We start from the raw sequence: 14,055 nt of genomic DNA, 5'->3' as shown, positions 1-14,055 counted from the left end.
AAAATAGATTGATTTGAAAAAAGAATGATGGGCTTTCTCGGATTGGATGGATCCCAAATTGATGGGTTAGTGTAAGCTTATCCATGCAGTTATGCTCTCTTCGAATAGGAATCCGTTTTCTGAAAGTTCCTGGCTTTCGTACTTTGGTGGGTCTCCAAGATAAAAAAATAAAAAATTTCTATTGATAATGGTTTTTTTTCAAATCTATTTTTGTCAGTTCAAATTTTCGATAATCGGCAATAAATGTAATTGGAGATTAATAAAAATAGATGAGTAAATGTAGATCTTTTGCCAAAATGTTAGGCTGAGTTGTGGATTATCTGAAACAAAATAAAAAGGAACAAGTTAGAAACTAGCACACAAATATGAAATATATGGACTAGAAATTAAATACTATACACAAATTATGTCTTACGTTATTGTTAGATTTTTCTATCATTGGAGCTTCATGTTGGGTCACGGCCACAAACAATGGGCTCTAGTTAAGAATAAAGTAGCCCATCATCATATAGTAATTGGTATAAATAGCGTTTTCATTTCACACCCCAATATTTTAAATTTTGAATAATTCACTAGTATATTTCAAATTAAAATTTAATATTAATGATAGTACTATAGCTAGTAAGATATTTTTCCTTCTACCAATATATCAATGATTGTGAATAGTGACTAAAGAAAGTACTCTTTCAGTTCTAGTCTATGCACGTTCCTATTTTAGAACATGAAATAGATAATAGTGTCTAGTGAATCAAACTGTAAATAATAAAGTAGGAGAGGAAATAACTTAGAAGAGATAATAGGTAGTAGTACATTTTATTTTATCTCATGTTCCAACAATACACACTAGAAGATTATTCAAAAGTCTAAATAAAAAATTAATCCTCAAATATAAAATTTCTAAGTGGGTTTAAACCTAAATAAAAGACCAATAACTCTTAATGAACAATGCCGTAGTTATGGACGAACACACATCCAACATAATGAACAAAGAAAGAGTATTTGTGTTTGTGTGAGTTGGCCAAACAGTAGAGAGGTTAATAATGCTCGAGGCTAAAGATCTTGGATTCGAGTCCTCCGTTGCATGGTCTTTAAATTTTTCTTCATTTAATCATTATAAAAAAGGAAAGAGAAGAGTATTTGTAATGCATAACAAAAATATTATTATTAAACATTAACTAGCCCATATAATGCCTCAAATAACATATGAAGACCAAAAATGGTCACAATGTCACTCCTCATCATGAGATCCAAAAAGAGGCAACAAAGTCAACCAACACAACTACATCTACACACACCACAAAACACACAAACTATTTCATAGGAGAGACTATGAGCACTACTTTTTCACACTCAAACACACCCTATATATATAATTATTCTTAAATATAGTACCAAACCAATTCTTGTGTGACCACATTTTACTACAACCTTCCCATGATGTCAATTCTCTTCCACCTTGTCTTGATCCTCTCCACCACCCTCCTCCTCCTCCTCTCCGCCACCGTGGCCCCCGTCTCCGGCCACCTCCTCCACGGCCGCCCTTCCCCGAGAAACAAAGGTCACGAGTTCGAATTCCACCCCAGAAATCATAGAAACCATGCTCCAGTAGGCAAGGAACTCGAGTCGAAGAGGCGAGTCCCCACAGGATCTAACCCTCTCCATAACAAGCGATAGAGCTTGGAAATCTTCAACTGCCATTTTTGCAATCTTCTTGAGCTCTAAGGTACATTAGTTCTTACATTTCTCAATCTCATCTTAGGATGATTGATGTTTTACAGAAAGTAAAGGTTAGTAATAGTTAGTGTTTGTGAATATTAAGGTGTTTCATTCAACCTTAATTTTTGTAAGTTTTTCATGTTTTGTTGTAATTTTATGCTAGAAGAGCTGAAAAAAAATTGATGGTTAGAGGTATATAATCATGAAGAATATTCATTGTGTGGAAATGGCTACATGTAAAGCTAACTTTTTGTAGATTAATTGGAGCTATTATTGTTGTTCTTGCATTATTTTTATGAAGTAAATTAGGAAGAATAGTAGGGTTTGAGCCCTAAAATAGCCATTTATTTTCTTGACTATTTTTATATTAAAAGGGACTTATTTTATGATGAGTTTGTAAAAACATTAGGGCAAGTTGCCGGAAACATTGAAATTTGGTCTAATTCAGTTTCGTCCTACATCTTTAAAATCTGTCAAAAAAACCATAAAGTATTTATTTGTTCCTGGTTATCTCAAGGTGAAAAAATTAGTCATCGACGTGCAATATATTGTTGATATTTTTCTACCAAACAACGGTGACATGAACGATGATTTTACGGTTGTTATATCGAATATAATTTCACCCAAAAAAATCATCATTTGCAAGCAAATCAAAAGTTCATGGTTATGGTGTCTGAATTTTAATGTTTCAGTATGGACCAAAATTTGACCAAATTTAATAGTTTTTCAGGTAATCTGCCAAAATATTATACTACAAGTGGATGTAGTTCATGATTTATAGTACCGTATCTAGAATAAAAGGAGTTTAATTAAAAGAAAAAATACCTACCTAGCCTATCTAGAATATTTGGTTTGAAATTCTGCATTGAATTTAGGTCCAAAAAATAAACAAGATGTTAAATGTACTAATTGACATATTACTAGAAATCATACCATGGGGACCCAAATTTTTAATGTGGAGAGTAAATAGTCATTATTTCATACAACCACCAAGCACTTTCATAATGGATACATGTTGTTCCATGATTCATTTCCTTATAATTGCATTCACACACAATTAAATAATGGAAAATGCCTTAGGCAGAGTGGTAAAATAAATAAATAAATAAATATAAAGACTCATTACTCATTTCATTCCAGAATAGTTAATTTTAAAGTTTATAGACATTACAATTTCGATTCTTCTGGAATTATGTTTATTTGTTTTATAAATTCATGACCTTTGGTTTTATTTATTAAAAATAATAATAATAGAGAGAATATAGGTTTTATTTATTAAAGAATACATAAAACTGGGAACAGTGTTTAAGTGCTTGTGGAGTTATTACAACTCCACTTTGGGTTTTCTTGGCTTTGTGGGCAAATAAGAGTTGAAATATGGGCAACAAATTATTGTCTGGTTGATTATTTTTTAACTATGTTGCTATGCTATCAAGTCAATCCAAGAATATATGGTAGATTTTAAATGATGTATTCCACCACTATTGAACTTTTCTAAAGTGTAACACCACTTTTTCCAGTTTTAAAATTCTACCTTCTCTAACCGTTTTTAATTAATGATATACTCAGAATTTTTATGTATATAGATCCAATTTGTAACCCAGATCAATACAAAAATTGATCTCAATACAAGCAGGTCAAATCCAATTTCTCATCATGAAATTTGTCAATTTAATGATTAATAATTAATTAAAAACACAAAAATTTAATGTTAATTAATTTTGAAATCATTTTATAAAATTCGTGTTTGAGGGAATGTTAAGATCATTTCAAGTCATCCGATCAAAACTCTTTGAACCCAAGCTCATATTTGAATATTTGTACTTACGAATGCTAATAAACCAGCATAATATATATGTAACTGAAATATGAATTTTGAGATGAATCTTAGCCCATAAGAATTTTTGTGTTTGATATATAATTGTAGGTTTGTGTTAAAATGACAACCCCTCTTAAAATGACACCGTGACACCGCTTATACAGCAATATTATAAACACTACACAACAATATTACAAACACTACACAACAATCTATAGATTGCTGTATAGTGTGTCGGATATTGCTGGACAAGAAATATTGCTGGATAAAGACCAACAAATTGCTGACCGTCTTTTTCCAGATTTTTTTTGTCACGTGGCAGCTTATTATTCGTCCATATGTACAAATGATTGGCTAGGATGGTGGTATGATGTTATTTTAAGGGGTGGTGGCACCCTAACATGCCCCTATAATTGTATCCACATATATTTGAGATAGACAATGATAGTTAGTAGGGTAAGTGATATAGGCATTCACCTAAAATCCCATAATGCCAACATCTTATCTAATAGTTGTCGGTACAAATAAGTATTTACAAAATTAATTTCGATGCATAAACATAGACCATATTTTCCAAGAATATAACACATGCTTAATGTGAGCAAAAAATGTGAGCAACAAAATATCCCTCACTAGTTAAATGGTTTAATAAACTGGGAAATAGTTTTATAAGAGTAGCCATCAATAAATTCCAGTAAATGAATGATAGGTCGTGTTGATGTGTGACAAAATATTGAATTCCAACCAAAAAAAGAAGAAAAGATCTCAACTATATATGCAAAAAAATCTAATACAATCAATGAATCAAAGAAGACACAAAATTGATAAAGCAGCACATCTTAGCTGCTCTGACCATCAGTACTTCAGTCGAAAGCCGAAAAATTTCACACAAATGCATTGATGCAACAAATACAACAATCGTACGACAAAACCTTTGTATCTACATACCTTCAACACTCTGTGGGAGATGATCCTTTGTTGAATGGAAGAACAATCTATCGACATTGAGAAGAAATCCGCACTCCTAATAGTCCAAGTTCCGATGGAGAGCGCGTCTACTGAACACGAATGCATTACATATCATACCCAAAACTTTGTCCGAGATAGAAACGCCCATCTGGCCATCTCTGTGTTTCTCGTGGATTTTGCCCAAGTGTGCCGTACTGTAAACAAAAGAAGTACAAGCATCCAGAACTAGGCATGGAAAAGGAAACGTGAGGCGAGAGTGAAAAGCTCGGTTTATCAATCCCATAAACTAGCGAACTCCATGGCCAGTTCATCAAATAATGACCCCTCCAGTTCTCTACAGATAATATCAATACCTTCCTCCAACTCCAACCATTCGGCCATAGCCTTTTTCGACAGCTCTTTGGTCACCTCTTTTTCCTGGCTAATGAGCTTTGTCCATAACTCATCTACAACCTCATCAAGTCTGAGCGAGGCACAGAGTTTTTTCCGTATAGATGTTGTGACAGAATGAAAGTTTATTATGGGATTGAAGATTTCTAAAACCCCTGAATTTATACGGTCAAACAGAAGCTGCCTTTCAGAGCTCTTCCAATATGCCTGTTTGCCATATTTTTTCTCTAATGTCTCAAACACCAAGGGATTTATTGGGCATTCAAGGCAATACCACATCTTGAAATCCATGAAAGAGTTCTTCCCAAAAAACCCGGCTTCATCCAGAACGTCAACCATGTAAGAGAAGTTCCTGCTATCGCCATCTCCAAGCCACCACTTAACCTTTCTGCTATCATGGTGGAGAATACCAAACTCCTCCTCAAAGTCATCTTCACCAGAGACAACCATGACAGATCCTTCAGAGTAAGTTTCAACAGAGTCAAAATTTAGAGATTCGAGTTGTAACCGCAGTCCTGGAAATACCAATTGCAAATATTAATATAAATCAATACTAAAACAAAAATCACATATCTCTGGGAGAAGTAGAAGTGAAGTTACATCAGATATCAGTACCTGCACTGTCGAGCCATTCGAAAGAGGAACTCTTTACATCAAGTGATTCCAAAACCGAGTCAGGACTATGCTGATCGGTTCTCTTCAAGTTCTCCAGGGACTCTAGAGGAACTATTGCAGAGAAGTTTGAATAAGCTGATTCTTCCTTGAAATATTCGTTTAACGATCCCTGCATTTCATATGTCATTGTTAAAATGAGGACCAGGAAAGAATTATTAGTGCACCGTCAAACAGTAAAGGATGAGCTTGTTATGGAAATTGGTGGTCTTTGCTTCAATAACAAAAATATTATGAAATAAAGCAGCCAGACTGCATCAGATATTAATTGGAGAGGTGATGGGAAGATTTGACATTACTACTTATTTATCTGAAGAAGTTCGCCAAATTATGCATTAAAGTAGACTCATGATATCACATCCAAAACTCATACTTTAATTAAAGATTGTAGGCACATTTAATACTCTTTCCAGTAATGGCAAGTAAAATTAAAGATTGGATAATAAGTGCATACGGTCATCCAATTCCGTTAGTGAGGCATTTTCCTATGGATATATCAAGCTAATAATAACATAAACTTCAGTTGACAGATTTTATTGGCTTTTCAACTAGTGTCATTACTTCATAGTATATATTATGCCTTTTAGAGTAGGTTTTAGGGCCCTCAAGTTACTTAAATCAGTTCACTCCAGATGCATAACATTTAATGGAAATAGAATTACAGAACTAGAACAGGTTCGTGCAGGTAAGCAGTGCGGGAGAGAGAGCAAACCTCTCTGCTCAAAACTTCTTCAACAGCAGAAGATTTCCCACATTCCTCCAATTTGCTACACAGATTTGATTCTGACTTAAGGTCACCATTGGTTTGAGAAGAAACTCCAACAGTTGCACTCGATTCTTTACTGAATTCGCTTTCAAGATTGTTATCCATTTCATCGCGAATGCTTAGGATGTATGCTTCAGGGTTGTTGAGTGCTGAACCAAAGCAAGAAAAGGAACAGCTAGACAGCTCGGAGACTTTAGAACCCGGTGACATGGTTTCATCCGCACTAAGATAAATCTGAAACTGCTCTTTGTCCTTCCCATTTTTAGATTCTAAATATTCATTCCCGGAAGTTGTTGGCTCCTCAGACATGTTCTCTGCTGCAATAAGTTCATTCTCTGTCGAGCTCCACTCAGTCGAAAGGAAATCTTTCACTTCTTCAAATTCAGAAACTGGTAGGCTTTTCAGAGTCTCATCATCCGCAACATCTACGCTGCTAGGAAGTGAAGAGCTGCTACTGGTTGGATTGCACAAACCAGTTTTACCACATTTCACATCCAAATTTCTTGTCTTTGATATCCGATTAGCCAAAGCTAGAATTTGATTAAGAGTTTCATTCCTCCGAGAATCTCCAAATTCTTGAAACTTATTTGCCATCTTCCACCTTCGAAAATTTTGCTTCTTGGATCCATTGACCAAAGACGGCCGATGAAGTAAACTATGTGGATGATGGCTGTATCTTCCATATCTAAGTACTGCTTCAAATTTGCTTCTGAAACTTTCTTGATGAGAGATTCTGTTCATAGCTCGGGAACAAGCATTGCAACTACGCCCTAGAGACACATTACTGTTCACAGGTAGCTCTTCATGTATCAACTCATTCGTGAGATTTCTAACTACAGGCTTTAAATACTCCCGCTGTTCTCTATAGCCTCGACTGCTATGCACATCTAACTCATCATCTTTGAGATCATACACTACATTCTTGGAGATTGGTTCGATCCCTGTGGAATCAATACTAAACTCAAGTTTCTGCCGACATCTCAGGACATTTTTCGCACAATGCTCATCGACTGATTTCCTGCTTCCATGACCAGCTCCAACTAACGAACTCGGGACTGGAGCACCAGCATTTCCTGAATATCTTATACTACTTCCCGAGTTCACAAATCTATCCGAAGCATTATCACTTTCACTCTCATCATCTTTCCTACACGAACGACCAACAGACACTAACCTACCCGGCCGTAGGCCTATGGAAGCCGAGGCTCGGACGTATCTTTCAGATAAACCTCTCCGGTTTTCATGGACGGGCGGCTTAGGCTGCTCATCAAAGCCCATCAGCGAAGCAATCACACTGTTTCTGCAGCCTGATTTCCATCTCTCTCGGTAATCCTTCATCTAGCTCCCTATAATCTGCTTTATTCAATTAACCTAAAATTAGAACCCTACCAAAAACCAACACACTCACACAGCGATCACATAAAATCAAGATGCAATCAACTCTCAGCTTCCCAACGAAATTAAACAAAGCAAAAAACATCCAAATGAAATAACTACACAGATTTCGCATCGGATTACTTCAATCAAGCAATCGCATATCATCAAGTAAGCTGAATTTCCTAATTTCACAATACCTGCAAACCGCCGCCGTCCCGCCAAAATCCTACCAATTCAATTCTCTGCAATAATCGATCATATAGAAGAGGTTTCTCCGCAATTATATGGAGGCGAGCTGGAGAAATTTCGCCGGAAAAAATGCCAGCCAGCAGAGCACCGCCGCCACGCTGCGGTGGATCCTCCGTAGCTCGCCGCAACCTCGAGGTCGTTCAATTCCGCTTTCAGTTGGATTCTGTAGGATCGCAATCGAATCAAAGAGCCGATCGCCGTCAAATTGATTTGCATGTAGGCGCCGCCATCAATGCGGTCAACGCCCTGTTTCTGCAAGCAAATTTGAAGAGTAACTACTTACATGATTTGTAGGCGCTGATACAGTTACCACCCTTCTCTCTCCTCTCTCTCTCTCTCTCACACACGCACACACAAAATATTTTTATGTGTGTTTATATAGTTTAGAAAATAAATGAGGCAAGTTTTTTAATAAGATGGATACTTCAATTTAATTTTGTATACTTCCATTAATGTAGATGGAGACAAGAAACCTAAGTAAACAGTGAAGAAGGTCATAGCTGTCATCGGGCAGTCGGGATGTAGCTGATATAGACAAAAAGACTTTAAATTGATGACGTTGATGAGAAGTCTGAAAGTCGAATTTAATGGAATTTTTTCAGCTAGATTTGTGATTGCATCTTTGTAACCATTTTTAGAATAATGTAAGATTCCTTCTTTTTGGATCTATCTAAAAGTTGAATTTAATGGAATTCTTCCAGCTAGATTTGTCATTGCATCTTGATTAGGGATGGCAAAATGGGTAGCGGGTAATGGGTAATTCCCATTTCGACCCGCTACCCGACAATAACGGGAAATGGGGCGGGATCGGGTAGTGTGTTTTAGAGTTTTGCGGGTAGCGGGTATACCCACTACCCGTTAGTCCCATTAATACCCGTTATTATTAGTATTAGAGCCATATATCATTTTTAATACTCCTTCCATTCCATATTAATAGAGGCGTTCCAAATAGTTAAATTAGAGAAAAAAATAAATAGTTAAATAATAATAGCCATATACACATTCATTTTGAAAAATTAAAAATAAATAGTTAGAATGGAGAAAAAATAAAGTAAGAGAGATAATAATGTAGAGAAGAGTATTTATATTATTATTTTTTCAAAATGAGTGAAGAAAATGAAATGTTTCTAAGAGTTCTTTTGAAACATTTTTATATTCCGACGAAACATACAATTGAAAACTCATCGGAACTAGCTATAGAGTCCCCTCACTTTTATTCTTAATCTATTCAAAGTTTACCATCAATATTAATTAAGTAAATTAGAGAACATTGACGATTATCATGGTTTCAAATTTTATATTCGAATTTCGGGTCGGGTACGGGATACCCGACACGGGTATCGGGTAATCCCGGTATATCACGGGGCGGGTATTGGGACAACTAATTTAGCTAAAATCGGGTAAGGGTACCCGACTTGTCGGGTGCGGGCACCAGCGGGTAACCCGTTTCGCCACCCCTAATCTTGATAACCATTTTTAGAATAATTTGAGATTCCTTCTTTTTGGATCTATGTATTTTGTGTATGTAAGTATAAAGTGCGTAATGATTAACCAATAATTGTATTTAAGCTCCGTATAATATCTTACGCGCGTCATAATTTATGAATGGTTAATTAAGGGATTTTCATTTTGATCTTGAAAATCGATTTGATATAGTACTATATGCATATTGAGATTGGGTAGTGATAAAATGAAAACTTACATATTGTACAAACTCAAAACTCCTCAACACAGTTTAACACAGTTTCAATACAACATCAACACAATGTAAAATTTTAAAATTTTAACGTCAACACAGTATCAACACAACATTAATCATTGACTATCGTTGAAATTCTGTTGACATTTTCCTATTGATGCTTTTTTGTAATATGTTGACATTTTTTAATGGCCCAGATCATAATTTTAAGTTTATACAATATTTAGAATTTTCATTTGATCACGTCCATATTGAGACCACAGTTAGCAAAAAGTATTTAGATATGCAATCGCCAAATTATAGGTTTTAGTAATAAATACAGCAACATAAAAAGGATAAATATGAATTCAATTATAATAAAGATAATAAATAATAATAATTCTTCATTTATCTATCGACTATCATTATAGTGACTTCAATTTCGATTTTGAACTGAATAAGAAACTTGAATATCGATTTGTTGATTGAAGAGGAATCGATTTGTTGATTGAAGAGGAAACGTATTATCAGGGAGTCATGCTTCATCTTATTATTGGTTAAAGTTCAACTAATTTTGAATAATTGTTGCTCTTACGTGTCTAGGGTTTTGAACATTAGGTAAAGGGTCACATGAAAATTGAACGTGTGGAGCCCAATTATCACCCCTAATGATTTCATAAACTAGTAATTATTCCAAACATGAATTTTATTTTCTACCCATTTTGTTGGGATTTAAATATTTGATGGTTCTCATTTTTTAGATTAATTATTCGTAACACATCAATGAATAGTTCCAGCCTACTTTAGATGAGACAAATTTATTTTTAAAAGTTTTGCGAAAAATAAAAAGAGTGATCAAATCTGTTTCCAACACATCAATGAAGAGTTTCCAACGGCATGCCGAAGACTGCAGGCTCATCGAGGGAGAGAGGAACGCTACCACCGGCTGGATGCATCGTTACAGCTCGTCTCTCGAGGCTTCATCCTTCGTAGGTTCAACGTAAGACGCATATGCTTTGATGATCGATTCGTACATGGAGATTCCTCGAAGATATTCATCCTTGTTCAAGAACTGCACAAGATAAGGGAAGAGACACCACATTCGTTACACGTTTTATCAAGCAAACTCGAAGGAAAAGAACGTATGAGAACGAAAAAGGTAACCTCGTTGTGGTCGTGAAGGAGGACGGGAGTGTTGGCCATGGGAGAGAAGCCAATCGCAGGCAAGCCAAGCTCCCTGAAGTAGCGAGAATCCGTTGCAGCAGGAAAGATCTCCGGCTTTGCAAGTTTCCCGTTGGCATCACTGACTGCCTTTTCCAAGAGTCGCCACCATGGGTTTGAACTGTCGGAAGAGGTGATCAGTGGCTTCCCGTACTTGTCGTGCATTGTTGCCCTCTGCTTGAACTGACCCAGCTACAGAATACGTTAGAACGATGACTAATCATCCGAAACCCAACAAAAGATTGTATCATGTCATGTCCGATAATAAGAAACAGCAAATATAGGTTTTTTTCCCACCTCAAACGTCATATTACGCGAAGCAGGTGCCCATTCCTCTAGAATTCGTCGCTCCAGGGCCGCTTCATCAGCAGTGGGCGGGACTCGGATATCAAAACCGGCTGAAGCTTCAGATGGTTGCAAATTCATGACAAAGCCCTATCATTATGAAAAGAACATTAAAGACAACAAACTTTACTATTGCTTTAGTTCTAAGCTTGTTTCCTATGCACCAAATAGCAGAGAATAATGGAATACTAACATAAAATGCTTTTTTATCTTTTCAGTTTATTTATTTTGTAATATTTGTCAAATTTGGAAGTAAGGCAAAGATCTTATTTCCAGCTAATTATATGCAGCTTCATCAAGAAAATAGAATCAAACATGTCACTAATAACTCAAGTAGCTTTTGCAACAAAAAAGATACTCACAGTAGGAGACGGCGTTCCAGCTTTCAAGAAGGCCATATTGACAGAAGTGACCTCTCCTTCAGCAAAATGTCCAGACTTGATCAAATCAAACTGAGAGGCTCTGAATCTCCTTATGCTCTCTATGCTCTTCATTAAATTCTCCATAGCGGTGTTATCATAGAGTTTAGCCCCATGACCAGGTGCACCTGTAGCCTTAATCACCAGCCACCAGGGGGACCTCTCCCCATAAAAAATCCGGTAACTCTCAGTAGGAGATGCCAATCCCTCATCCAGCACAATCCCTACATTCATTTTCTTGAACGTGTCAGAACCCGCAAGCTTCTCAACACCGTCATGCCCACCAATTTCTTCATCGGGCACAAAGGTGAGGTACACAGTGCGCAGTGGCCGGAAGCCTGACGCCTGGAGCTTGCGGATGGCTTCCAAATATTGGATTCCCACGCACTTCATATCTTGGGAACCCCGAGCGTAGATGTGGCCAGTGGAGGGGTCAAGGTGTGCGTCAAAGGGTGGGTGATTCCACTTGTGGTGCTCTGCAGGTACCACATCTGTGTGGGAATTGAGCAGGATGGACGAGAGAGCAGGGTTCGTGCCAGCCCATTTCAGGAGCAACAGCGGCTTCCCCTTTGCAAACTCCAAGATTTGGAGATCCAAGGACAGAGACTTGGCTTGCGAGCTGATGAAATCAGCAGCTTCATAGTAGCTGGGGTTGGGTTGGGCAGTATTAATTCTGAGGTATTCCTGAAATCTCGATATGATAGATGAAGAATCTTCAGCCTTCGCAGTTATTGTCCCAGTAGGTAACGATATCAACAACCCTGCCACTAGAAAGGCTAAACAATGAAGGGATTGGCAGTGATGACTTGTTCCAATCATCTTCTCAACTGTCTCAAAACTGAAAATGATAAAATATCGAAACATCAGTACTTCCCCTAATATTTTCATTCACCTGAAGACAAAGATCATAATACAGCAGGATGCATATTTGCTACAAAAACACACATATCACAGCAAATAGCACATCCTTTCATCAAGCCAATCCTATACGACGAAACATCTAAATTCACATTCTTCGGCAAACGTTCTTCAGCTCAATGCCAATAAATTCTACAAAACCAGTGCACTCACAACGAAGGGAATAGATGGATAAAGGCCTTTAATTATACATTTTGCAAAGGAAGCAGACCTCGTGCCGTCCCTCCCACAATTACAGCACAAAAATCCTTATACCCTCGCACGATTTGGACTATCTCGATTGATTCATGTTATTCATTTCCACTCCTAAAGAAAATATCTCATTCTAGTTCCTAAGTGCAAAGTTATCTTCAACAGTCAGGAAACAACACCTCTTGTTACATGCTAACATTCCAATCCACCAACTTAAATCATCATCACCATAGTTCAATTCAATACCATAAAATCACCACTAATAGATCTAATTCCAATTGAAGGAAGCTCAGATTTACTAGACAAAAAATAAAACAAAAAACATAATCAGGATCCAGTGAAGAATCGAATTCACACAACTAATTCAACACGCCAGAGCAACAGAAATCAAATCAGAGCATCAGCGCTTTCCTAACTAACGATTGAATTACAAAAAACCTTATCGCATAAACAAAACGAGCTTTAACAGGTAAAATCCTATCAATTCTAGCAGAAGCGCTTGCGATTAAACATAAGAAAAAACGAATACGCAGAAGAAATTCATAGTTGAATGAAGTGAGAGAGTGATAGATTCTCACCGGAGGTGGAGGTGGAGGTGGAGGTGGAGGTGGAGGTGAAGGCGGCAGTGGAGTATCTGTGTAGCTGCTTTGGTGTTGGTGGATACTACAAAGTTGAAACAATTTTTAGTTTCTTCTTTTTTTAGGCGGCGCGTGTACCGCACGGACGGCTGCGATTAGCGTGTGCCAGTCGAGGCGCGTCCGGTGGCGTGCTGTGAACAAGATTCTTCGAATCAAGGAATTTTTTATTTAGCTCTATTTCAGATTTTATATCATGCTTATTTATTTGAAATAATTAAATGTGTTGGATAAAAAGCCTAAGCCTAAAAAGCTAGTATACTAAACACCACATTAATAACATGGAGTATTACATAAGCCCAAAATGAAAAAATAGCACCTTGAAAAACAGCTAGACTTAGGGCTGGGGAAAAATACCGAAATACCGAAATATCAGCCTTACTGTATCAAAAAATTACCGAAAATATCGAATTTTCGGTATGCCGTGACTTTCGGTACGGTATGATACCTTACCGAAAGATTCTGGTATGGTAACGGTATGAATTTTCAAATACCGCGGTATACCGCTGCATACCGAAATTCGGTATATACCGTAAACTAGGGTATATACCACAAATATAAACAAAATTGTATATAAAATATATTTATATATTTTTAAATTATGAAATATATTGTGAAATATAAATATAATTATGAATAAATTATATTTAATTTATTTTTAAAATTATAAAATATAAATAATATTCTAA

At 36.5% G+C, this 14,055-nt stretch overlaps 2 protein-coding genes across 4 annotated transcripts; both read right to left on the bottom strand.

Moving 5' to 3' along the window:
* Positions 1-4,284: 4,284 nt before the first annotated feature.
* LOC125186661 (uncharacterized) lies at positions 4,285-8,289 on the bottom strand. The gene is made up of 4 exons (XM_048083076.2): positions 7,907-8,289; positions 6,279-7,685; positions 5,510-5,678; positions 4,285-5,409 (listed from the first exon to the last, which is right to left on the bottom strand). Exons 2-4 carry the CDS (start codon positions 7,668-7,670, stop codon positions 4,778-4,780), a joined length of 2,193 nt encoding a protein of 730 aa, XP_047939033.2. The 5' UTR covers positions 7,671-7,685; positions 7,907-8,289; the 3' UTR covers positions 4,285-4,777.
* A 2,135-nt stretch (positions 8,290-10,424) lies between these two features.
* AQI (Peptidase M20/M25/M40 family protein) lies at positions 10,425-13,465 on the bottom strand. Of its 3 annotated transcripts, none has more exons than XM_048087854.2 (5): positions 13,310-13,465; positions 11,565-12,459; positions 11,155-11,292; positions 10,801-11,049; positions 10,425-10,708 (listed from the first exon to the last, which is right to left on the bottom strand). In XM_048087854.2, the coding sequence occupies exons 2-5, from the start codon at positions 12,438-12,440 to the stop codon at positions 10,595-10,597; spliced, it is 1,377 nt and encodes a 458-aa protein (XP_047943811.2). In that variant the 5' UTR covers positions 12,441-12,459; positions 13,310-13,465; the 3' UTR covers positions 10,425-10,594. The 3 variants fall into 3 exon arrangements, with proteins under 3 accessions (XP_047943811.2, XP_047943812.2, XP_088913991.1); XM_048087855.2 differs by having other exon boundaries at positions 10,801-11,040; positions 13,310-13,464; XM_089057865.1 differs by lacking the exon at positions 13,310-13,465 and adding an exon at positions 13,170-13,259.
* Between the last annotated feature and the right edge of the window lie 590 nt (positions 13,466-14,055).

Source organism: Salvia hispanica, chromosome 5 (assembly GCF_029641045.1).
Source record: "Salvia hispanica isolate PSC_SH4W2 chromosome 5, Shi_PSC_v1, whole genome shotgun sequence".
NCBI classification, from domain to species: domain Eukaryota; kingdom Viridiplantae; phylum Streptophyta; class Magnoliopsida; order Lamiales; family Lamiaceae; genus Salvia; species Salvia hispanica.
The sequence above is the reverse complement of the archived record's forward strand: the minus strand, read 5'-3'. Positions and strand labels throughout refer to the sequence as shown.